Here is an 11,342-nt window from a genome sequence, read left to right on the forward strand (position 1 = left end):
AGTTAAAAAATGTGAAAATTAATTTAAAATATTATAAGATTAGTTAAAAAAGTACCTTAAATGTCGCTTCTCAACCAATCAGATAATTTCTAAGCCACTTTTACAGGCACTTTCATCAATAAAAGAGAGTTCAGAATACGGACCAAAGGCTGCGGCGAGTCGCTATCATTTTCAAATAATAGGACTTAACGATTAGTCAGCCGCCTTTTTATTTCGAAATTGCATGGTTTTTGCGGCAAATCAGAGGACATTCTTACTTTCAAGAAGTATGATTCAGAGAAAAAAGGATAACTATAAAAGATAAAAGGAATTGTTGCAGGATTATATTTGGCATATTAATTTGTATTTAATTATTTTCGCAACATAAATGCTAAACTGAACACGGGTTAAATAGCGAGTAGATATCGCTAATTTCGACTAATTTGATTGAATCATTAAGGAACTTATCCGGCTTCGCATTGACGATGAATTGAGAAACGGTCTTCATTTTCAAAATGTGCGAAATTAACGCAAATTAACATATAAGTCGTATTTTCCCGCGACTGCGAAATTGTTCATCGTGCAACTTCGTATTACATTTTCAATCCTGTGCATGTAATTAATCGTATCCGTTACTTTGTAGATGCGCGATGGCGAAGCACAGCGGCGGTGAGAGATGACGTTGAGCCGTGTTGACAGGAGTGGTTGACAGGAAGAGGGATAAAATCGGACCGGCGCGATCGAACGACGATTTATTGAAAGAAAAGGAGAGATGCGTCGCGTCTGCGACGAGATCGAGGCACCGATCTCAAGTAACGTGCGTTCACACCGCAACAACAGGCCGGCAAGAGAAAGAAGATCAGGTGAAACGACATATGGAGCGATCGCATTCTAGGAAGCAGATAAGGATCTTTAGGAAGGATTGACCGAAGGAGGGATTTCCTGGCACAATCTTATTTATACGGCTTTTTGCTAATAATAATTACACGAGGTACGTTTGATTTCAGCATTTTGCTAAGTTCATTCATAAATCGACATATATGGCGAATAGGTTAGAGTTGTTGTATCAGACATTAATATATATTTAATACCGCAGCCAGTAACGAAGGAAATACGGCTGACGAATGTGCGAAAAATAACAATGAATAAACATTGTATATGAGGAAGTATGAACTTGTAACAGCTGGAGCTATTTTTTGAAGAATACTATTGTATGCAGCGACTCCTCGTCATTGAATTAAGAGTATGTCTGTGAACATGTTGGCAGAACAGAATGTGATCATGGAGTCTACTGACGCTGGCGATACAGTACCACTGATTGGTTTTATCGCTACTGACGACGGCCATACACTTTTAGCAGTGGCTGGTAAGACAAAATCATGACATTGTAGAAAATCATACGAATAATTAACATTTATAAAGATGGAAATCATTTTATTCTGTATGCATAAAAATTAAAGTTTTAATTGCATACTATTTGTGTGATCGGAATGTTAAACGATTAAATATGAAAAAGCTATTATACATGATGTAATGTGATATGCTTAATCTTTTTTCAGAAGATGGCACCTTGGAAATTATGACAGCTCCTATTGCGCTGATGCCGCAAAATAACATGATACCCTCGACGCTGGTAAAGACCATGGATGGCAATTTTATCTTGCATCCTGTATGTATCTGCTAGAATATTTTTAGGCCGTGAAATAGTACAATCTTTTTACTTCGTTAAATACAACAAACGTTTACAGTCTATGTTCCAATTGAATTTGGAAAGTGTGCCGGGCGTGCAACAAAGCAATCTACTGCCAACGCAGCGATTTGACGATGCGCCTGTAGTTGTTGAGCAAATGAAAATACTTCAGGATGCGAATGAGTGTGCTGTCGCGGAATCTTTGTTACCAATCGGGGATGATATATTATTGGACAAACGTGAACAAGCGACAATCGACATTTACGACGAACTTGCAGCGGCGCAGAGTACCTTAAGAAAATCACTCGGAAGACCAAAAAAGACTGTGGTATTAACAAGTGTATGAAAAATACAGAAATATTTGTGTCTGAAAAATTCTCATCTGGGAGTCATGTGCTGTTATTCTTGTTGTAGAATGCGCAGCCACTGAAGTGTGACATATGTAGACAAGAGTTCACTAAGCAGACGTTATACCGCAGACACATGGAAAATCACGCTGAAGAAAAGCCGCACAGGTGTCCAAAGTGTCCAGCATCGTTTAATATACCGGTGAGTCACTGTGTGATCCTTTTTCATCGACACCATTGAAAGTTCTGAGAGAAGCAAAACCGGACTAAAGGATAGAGAAAGGATAGAGAATATTGATTTCAATTAACACATATAGTTAAGCAAGAACAAGGTATGAATACCCTCCAGTCCCTTCTATAGAAACGGATTAGTTGCTTCCTGATCTTAGACACGGCGGTTCGGATTCAGTCTAGTAACTCCGCACAATGGTATCGTTACAGACGAATTTCACGCTTCATATGGCAACGCATAATACCGGCGACCCGAAGTGTCCCGAATGCGGTAGAAAATACGCCCGGATGGCGAGCCTCAAGTCCCACATGTTGCTGCACGAGAAGGAGGAGAATCTTTTCTGTACAGAATGCGAGGATGCCTTCTCGACGAAGGTGAGTTTTTCATTATCCTCCCTCGTGAGAGCGGTCTAAAGTTAAAGCTGTAATCTAGCATTTACGCACAGTCTCTCTTTGAATTACTGCGAACTTTTGTAGGGAGCAGAGATTGCTCCGAGACGTTCAGTGGTCTCGGAAAGACGTAAAAGCCATACATTACTTATCGATGCTCTATTTTGTCAGCGCTTTTCTGCCGACTCGATAACATTTGCAGATATGATCATTACTATCCTGTTGCATTCATCCGCTTATTACGCTTTCTTTCGCATGAATACCGATCGTTTGTAATCTCCGCGAAGTTTCTCTCTCGAGGAGCATCGTTTTGCTGTCCGACTCGATTAACAGGGCCTGTTTATCACTTAAAGTTTAAACCACGACGATCACTCAGCTCTGAAGAGCCGAAACTATCCGACGAATATGTCGCAGACGATGATGACAGGGGTCGGGTGACCCGCGAGAATTTATCTAAACCCTGCCAGCCGAAATCGTGCGATCGTAGAAAAAGATAGGGATTCTCACTGTTGCGACGAACCGGACAAATAGAGGAGATGATTTAATGATTCCCTCGAAGACTGAGAGGGCATTATCTCATAGCGTCGGCGAAGTATGCCAGCACGGCCTTGCTAACTTCGTCGTTTAACTGTCTCGCTCTCACGGACGTGCTATTAGTAACATTTCGATAGGAATAGAATGAATGAGTCGTGTCGTTCGATATCCAAATTCCCCCGAGGAGAGCAGACTGCCTGGGAAGCGTTGTTGAGCGCGTTCAAGCGGACTTTCCCGAGTTTACGGAGACAATAACGATTAATTGGGATCGCTCGCCGATGGTCGAGTGACCGTGATAAGGCGTTACGTGGGCCGTAAAACGACGACGAGTAGGCGGTCCGTCCGTATAATGAATTACGCAACTGAATCGCATGATCTCACGCAGATCTCCCGTCGATTGCGCTTTTTAGCGCTTCTTGCCGACTGTTGTACGTGAAATGTAGAACGCACGTTATCCGCGTCGTTGTTATTTCAGCGTACGAATAATCGGTCTGAATGGAAGAAGAGAGAGGGAGAATCGAGATTCAAGACACTTGAGATACGTAATTGTGTTAATGTCTCTCGAAATGAAAGAAGAAAACGATGCGCTTTTTATAGCCATGAAAGCACCAAGATAATTATTGTATTCATACTCGGGACGATTATTTTGAAGAGAATGGGAATTAAGGAAAGGAGAGTCTACGCTTCAAAGATGACATGTTGTTACATGCGTGAAGAGAAAATGTATTGAGAGAAAGCACAAGAGCAAGTATTTGCTTATAGGAACGTATTTCTTGATGTAAAATATGTTATTGCACCAATTGTTCTATTATTGTGTACCTATATGCGCATTAATAATGAGTGTAGAGAAAGAAAAGAAGAAAGCGATTGCTTGGAATAATAGCAGATGCGTGAAAGCACGGAGGAAAAATCCCTTTGGTGCAATTTTCAGCGCGAATAACTATTTATTCTTGTAATCGGCATTTTCCAAGTGTGACCTAAACGTGCGGTGTACATGGAGAAAATATCATGGTAAAAATTACCCCAAAATTTTGTACGAATTCTGGTCTGCGCCGGAATTATTATTGAAATTATGATGTATGTTATAATCTTTAGAGATACACCACTGAAGATCACAATAGGGGTCATAATTATAATTTCAGTATAGCATTACAAAGTTTCGTGGTAACTTTTTCTACAATATTTTCTTTGTATAGAGGAACGAATCGACGAGCATTAACGAGAAGAAAGGATCTCACAGACGCAGTCGTAGCTTAAATCGGTGCTCTATCTATCCCGACGGGAATCCGAGAGCATATCCGAGAATGCGAACTCTCGCGGGAAGAGAGACGGAAAGAGAGCCGATAACGTATGACGACGTATATGACGATCCCGACGACAACGTAAGCGACATTTACAGACGGTTCGTCAGTGAGCAGCGAGTATTCGTGAAGCGTGCACGTGCTCGCGGGTTTGTCATCGTTCCCCCGCGACGAGATGCGCGAGATCGAAAGGCGTCGCTCCCGCTGTCACGTCGCGAGCACTTATCGCTTCTTGAACTTTGGTTCCGCGCCCACTCGTGTCCGACGATTTCCTATCGAGCGCGAGGACGAAAGGGCTCGAGGAAACAGAAGAGTCGCGATCGTACCCCCCCTCCCCCCCCCGACGTAAATCGTCTCCTAGCGCCGATTGACAGTTCTTCTGCTGTGTTTTGCCCGCCAACAGAGTGTCGACCAAATCCATCGTCGCCGGGGAAGATTATCTCCCTCGCGACGCCCGACCACGGATTTTTCCTGGCGCCGGACTTGAAGGGTCGTCCCTTTCCCCGAATGCCGAAGATCTGTTTCCCTCCTCGTATGCGAATGGTGAGGTTTCTCCAAATTTCTCATCTCACGGGAAATTGAGCACAAGCGATCACGGTGATGTGTTCGATGCTCAGGTGCGGCGAGATCGCTCGGGAGACGAGGGGCGGCGGAAGAAAGGAACGAAAGAAACGCGCCGATAATGTGCCGTTACACGCCGCTTGATAAGGCCGAACCGTTGAACTTTACCGAGGAGATGATGCGGCTCTCCCGATAACTCGGCTGTTATTAATAGCGTTAACCCTGAAAATTGTTTGATTCCACGGGACACTTCGAGTCGAGATTCGCTAATCCGCAAGATATACGCTCGATTCAGCGATTCGAATCGTAAGCGACGTCGTTCGACGGCGCCTCGCCGTACACTGAGAGAGGAAAATGTAACTATAATCATCGTATGTGAAAGAAATATAGTCGGCAGAAGCTTCTCTTAATAAGTGTTATCACAGTGTTACTGGTAATAAGCTTATATACAGAGGCTATATATGCTACATATATTGTTATTTTTTTGTTGTTGAAACCGTAAAAACAGTTGAATATAAGCGCACTGAAGAAAAAAAGCCCTACCGCTCAAATAACTATTAAATATTTCAGTTCATATTTTCGAAAATCTCGACAAGTATTAAATTCGTAATATTGAGAATTCATTTTTAGAAAATATTTATTGGACAGCAAAATCTAAGCTTAAAATCCACCAGATTTCTTCCACGGAAAAGAAATATTATATAATTGTAGCAAATATTCTTTTAAATTTAGAACTGTTTTATATTTATATTTAGTAATTCATTTACATATTAAAGTTTAATTGTTGAATTCAAATAAGTATTTACTACAAACAATTAAAATATACTTAAATCGACATTACTTGATCTAAAAGACAGAATTGCATTCACTTGATTTCTATATTTATTTATTTATTTTTTCTTTAGAGAAAAAGGTATTATACAATGCACCTTTTTCTCTATGCGTAATTTATAATTTAAAAAAATTTTTTAGTAAAAAAAATAAAAAAAATAGTTTTTTGCGAAAAATTGCTTTTTTGCTACTCAAAATTTTATCTCTCATAATATTATATAACTTTTGTTTGAAACATTTTTCGAATAATACATTTCTTTTAAAACATTAATCTGTGACACTACATGGGCTACCCAATAGTTATTTCTTATTAAGACGAATTTAAAAAAAGTTATGCACATTGATAACATATTATATATATATTTTTTATACATTACATATTTTTTTTGCATATTTGTTGACGACGTATTCAGTTGTAATTCTTTAAAAGTAACATGTTATTGCTTAACCCTTTGCACTCGAGGGCTCCGGAGCGGAGCCATTTAAAATTTGTCTCCAAACTCGAGGGCTCCGCTATGGAGACAATGCAAATAACTTTCAGTTCATAACATAAGGACAAAGATAAATTGTAAAAACTATTGTGTATAGGATATTCCGTTCTTGCTATTTGCATTTGAGTTTGAAGAGTTTGAAGACAAATTTTAAATGGCTCCACTCCGGAGCCCTCGAGTGCAAAGGGTTAATATATATTAACTTCATTTAACTTCGGTTACGCAATTATTTTCTTTATGGAAAGAAATAAATGTGGCAAGTTTTAACCGAAATAAATTTTAATTTCACACACGTGACTTTTTCCAAAATAATTTTTCTATTCTTGGAAAAGAAGCCGAAAAAATTTGCAGAAAATTGAAAAATAAACTGGTTTTTTTTAACTTTCAAAATTGTTGTATAATTTCTCTCTCTCTCTCTCTCTCTCACTCTCAGTGTAAAGTATACAGTTCTCTCTCTCTTTTTCTCTTTTTCTTTTGTAGAAGAAGAAACGCTCCGAATGACAGTGATCTCCCGAGGGGCACTGTTTATGCATGCAGCAATAATAATCGAAGCACAGAAACGCGCATACAGCTCTCTTTCGAGAGAGAGAGAGAGAGAGAGAGAGAGAGAGAAAAAAGACTTCGCGCGTGCGAGACTTCGTTCGACGTGAACAGCCCGCGCGGCGATTTGATACGGGGAAATCGATGACGTCTTTCTCTCTCTCTCTCTCTCTCTCTCTCTCTCTCTCTCTCTCCATGAGGTTGTATTTTGGGATCGCCACGGCCCCGTGAAAGAAGAGAACACCGTGCCTGTCGCCCGGCGGTCGACAGAATCGTTCGCGTTGCTCGCATGACCGACGCGAGCCCGCTTGACACGCCGCCAATTGTTCGCGTGCCGCTGCAACAATGATTGGTCGACCTCGTTCCCGAGAGAGTTCCCGGCGAATTTCGACCTCCAAAGCGCAGCCCCTTCCGTTCGCGGGGTTCTTCCACCCAGTGTAATCGCTCCCAACGCTACGGAGAGCTTCGTTGAAGCTTCGTCCGTGAGATCAAACATCCTCATTTGGGTCGATCAATTCGACAGTGTCAAAATTTTCCCTACGCGTGAGAGAGGTACCGAATAGTGAACAACGAGCAAACGTCAGATGACCGGCGAGGATGCGCTCGTGCTGTCCTCGAGGGTGGGCGGTATATCGGAGGTTGTTTCCTGAATCGCTACGTCCGACGTGATTAGATGTTCCGCTCTCCGATGCGCCGTGAAGGAGCGAAATACACGCTGATCCGGCCTGCACAGAGTGCATCTTTCTGATGGCGAATCAGATAAAATCTGGGGTTGCGCGAAGAAGAGAGGCATATTATCTCTGATTTATTTCGAATACAATATTGACAGGCGAGTGTCCGATTTTTTAATTATTGCATCCTCACGTTCGTCGCATTCTAGGACGCATTCAAAGTTCACAAGATCGGCGAAATCCTCGTTGACCGATGGAACTTTCCTCATCCGGAAATTAGCCTCGGCTGTCGCAAAAATTTAATCGTGACTTCTACCAGAGGAATCGCGGCACTCGGCGTCTGAAGCGTTCGAGATGCGAGCGGGTCCCTCGTCGGTGAACCGAAATCTCATTGTCGTGGAGCAAACACGGGAAAGGGGAAGCGGATCTCGAAAGAGAGAAACGCACGTGGAGGAGGAGGAAGAAGAAGAAGGAGGAAGCAGAGAAAGAGGAGGGGAAAGAAGAAACGGCAGGTCGCACAGGGAGGTCAAGCGGAAGAGGAAGACGGCTGTTCGTGGGTGGAAGAGAGAGGAGCCGCGACTTTGGGTAGATCAATCGGCGCGCGGGGAGGAAGTTGCTGGACCACGAGCGGCGTGCGTGCCGGAAAAAGTGCAATGTCCTCTTTCGGACGCGCGATACCAGTCGCGTCGCGCGGGAATTAAGAGAGAATCTCGACGATCACGCGGGATTTGTCTCGCCGGTACCAGAATGCTGCGAGCAGAACGGGAGGGAGAAAGAGAATGAAAATTTTACCATACATATGCACTGGGATATGAATTCCTGGGGAAAGAAAGACGGAGAAGGTAGAGGAAGAAGGGTGATGAAAAAAGAAAGAGATATTATTGTATATAATTCCGCACACTGCGAGTTGAAATCTCTCGAAAGAGAAAGAGAGAGAGAGAGAGAGGGAGAGAGGCGGAGAATAGGGAAGAAAAGGTACAAAGAGGAAGAGGGGGAGAAAAGGAGAGTGAAACTCGCGTTTTTGCAGTTGCCCGCACGCGTCGCGAGCACGTGGATGCGTTTAACAAAGCGTCGCGCACGCTAATTGATCGGGCACCCGTGAGTGAGGAGGTTCACTTCGCAGATCCACCGTGCCCGTTTGATCTCGACTTGGTCCCGCGTTTCTCCCCGGTGCTTCCCGGCTCGGTGAGAGATGATGGCAAATGCCGAAATGCTTCGAATTCGTCGTCTGATAAAACTTCATTCTTCTACTCGCGAAATACTCAGTTTCATCATCGGGATGCAATTTCATATTCGGCAATTTTGTGTTCACTCGCGTTATCGCGCGTAAATCTCGATGAACGCGCGCCTTAGACGCACGAGCGATCAAATGATCACGATGATAATTCGGTGGCGCATACTGCGTTCGATGCCTGTGTTCGTCCTACTTTTTGCTCCGAGCACTGCCATATAAGTACTCACTGCCCGCCGGCGCGTATTACTTTATGTCGCATGATATAAGTCGCAACGCTGTCCTCCGATATGTCGTTCACCGTAGACTGCTTGAATTACGCGCTTCTTCTCATCTGCACGCGTGTATTCCATCTAGCTCTTGGAATCAGCGCTCAGTATTACAAGGTACATCCTCTAACTAATTAATCAATTGCAAGGATTTACCTCGAAATTTCTCATCAGCAGAATCGATCCGTTAATCGTATATAATTGTTAGTTTAAAAGATTGAAAAAAATTGCATGAATTATATCGTTACTCGTTCATGTGTACAATTTATTAACGTGTCAATTATATACGTTAATAAAGTTATCAATTTAGACTTTTTTTTTTTTTTTGTTTAACCCCTTTGTACTCGATGGCTCCGGAGCGGAGCCATTTAAAATTTGTCTTCAAACTCGAGGGCTCCGCTATGGAAACAATGCAAATAATTTTCAGTTCATAACATAAGGACAAAGACAAATCATAAAAACTATTCTGTATAGGATATTCCGCTCTTGCTATTTGCATTGTCTCCATAGCGGAGCCCTCGAGTTTGAAGACAAATTTTAAATGGCTCCGCTTCGGAGCCCTCGAGTNTTTTTTTTTTTTGTTTAACCCCTTTGTACTCGATGGCTCCGCTTCGGAGCCCTCGAGTGCAAAGGGTTAATAAAAAGAGGAATTTTTTAATTGACAATTGACATGTGTAATTGACGTATTAATAAATAACAATTAATTGATTGATTTATTAATATAATGAATAAAATTAAATATATATATATATATTTTTTTTTTTTAATGTTCCTTTTTATTTAATTTTTTACTACATTTCAGTAGTAAACTTCCGAATTTAAGAGAATAACAACAACCGTCACCTTGATGTTTTCAATAAATTTGTATTCGTTTGTATCTTCAGACTCAATTGGACGCGCATTTGAAGCTTCACGGGGAGAAATGGGCAAGCGAGGACGTGCGAAAGTGTAAATTATGTAACAAACAATTCGTGCAACCGGCGCTCTATCGACTACACATCCGCGGACATTACAGGGTAAGTTTAAACGTATTCGATAAGCAGATCGATAACATTGGCGATACTTCTCTTTTTATTCTCTCTATTATAAAACGGCAAGGAAAACGTTCGTACTTCCTTCTTTTTTCCTCGAGGACGCCATTGCACTGCCTGATGAACGGACCCTGCCTCGTTCGTTCTTATCGCATTTATTCCTCCGCAGCAACAGACAAAGATAGTGAAGCAAACCAAGAGAGGGGCGAAGCACAAAACGATGTACAAGTGCACCATATGCTTGAAATCCTTTCAAAAGCCGAGTCAGCTGATGCGTCATATCAGAGTGCACACCGGGGAGAAGCCCTTCAAGGTACGATTGTTGAGAGATGAATAATATCAATAGACGAGAGCATCTTCTAGTGTCACTTCGCTTCACCCACGCTTTTATTTGCGCAGTGTAACGTTTGCAGCAGAGCGTTCACGCAAAAGAGCTCGCTGCAGATCCACGCGTGGCAACACAAAGGCATTCGTCCGCACTCCTGCAGTCTCTGCAACGCTAAGTTTAGTCAAAAAGGTTCGGGAATTCAGCTCGCCGCAATTCAGACCTGTAAACCAGTACTGCGCTGTATTTGTCCGTTCTTTTTTTCTTCCTTGTCTTATCAGTCATATTCGTCGCACCTTAGAGCCTTGGCAGAATTGACTTGCAATTTTAAGCCAATATCCTGAATCTTTGTCTCCAATTATCATCACTTTTTACTTGTTTATCGTACAGCGGTTTGTCGTCAGTCAAAGAGAAAGGATTTTTAATTTGAGATTCCGGGCATAAAATAGTTATTGTGCAATACTTGAGAATTTATTTTGCCCATAGCTCTATGAGAAAATTATTCAAAAATTGATCTACACGGCACTTAAAAGTGATATCGAAAGTTTGATAGTAATTCAGAGCCTGGATAAAAAATTATTCCGCTTTATCGAAGGAGGTTGTAAGGTAAAATGAGTTTAATGAGAATTCGATGAAACTTACACTGCGTATATATTGAAATATCATCTGATTGCTCGTGCAATTAGAAAAATATTCCAGATATTCGTAACTAAAGTTGACACTTTTTATATATGTTCTTCGTGGGATTAGTTTGTTATTTTTAATTTATATTTTAATATTTCCTAAAAAAAAAATAAGATTTCGATGAGAAACTAATACTAAAGACTAATATACGGATATTATAAACAAATTTGAAAATTATTGATTATTTTGAAAATATAGGATGTAAAATTCATAATTTATTTTTTATAATATACTCG

At 41.4% G+C, this 11,342-nt stretch overlaps 1 protein-coding gene across 5 annotated transcripts in view; it reads left to right on the plus strand.

The window, feature by feature from the left end:
* Positions 1 to 612: 612 nt before the first annotated feature.
* The window catches only part of LOC106747920 (zinc finger protein 236-like), a 19,713-nt gene continuing 8,983 nt past the window's right edge, over positions 613 to 11,342 (plus strand). For 2 of the 5 annotated variants that reach the window (XM_014625938.1, XM_014625941.1), the window contains exons 1-9: positions 614 to 970; positions 1,076 to 1,345; positions 1,539 to 1,648; positions 1,728 to 2,009; positions 2,084 to 2,218; positions 2,458 to 2,622; positions 9,951 to 10,082; positions 10,267 to 10,410; positions 10,497 to 10,614. In XM_014625938.1, coding sequence (XP_014481424.1) covers positions 1,225 to 1,345; positions 1,539 to 1,648; positions 1,728 to 2,009; positions 2,084 to 2,218; positions 2,458 to 2,622; positions 9,951 to 10,082; positions 10,267 to 10,410; positions 10,497 to 10,614 — 1,207 coding nt within the window. In that variant the 5' untranslated portion in view covers positions 614 to 970; positions 1,076 to 1,224. Of the gene's footprint in view, positions 971 to 1,075; positions 1,346 to 1,538; positions 1,649 to 1,727; positions 2,010 to 2,083; positions 2,219 to 2,457; positions 2,623 to 4,833; positions 5,016 to 7,775; positions 9,184 to 9,950; positions 10,083 to 10,266; positions 10,411 to 10,496; positions 10,615 to 11,342 lie in introns of those variants that run through there. The other 3 variants (XM_014625939.1, XM_014625940.1, XM_014625942.1) reach the window with 3 other exon arrangements.

Source organism: Dinoponera quadriceps, unplaced genomic scaffold (assembly GCF_001313825.1).
Source record: "Dinoponera quadriceps isolate SergipeBrazil2010 unplaced genomic scaffold, ASM131382v1 scaffold2379, whole genome shotgun sequence".
In the NCBI taxonomy this organism is placed as follows: Eukaryota; Metazoa; Arthropoda; class Insecta; order Hymenoptera; family Formicidae; genus Dinoponera; species Dinoponera quadriceps.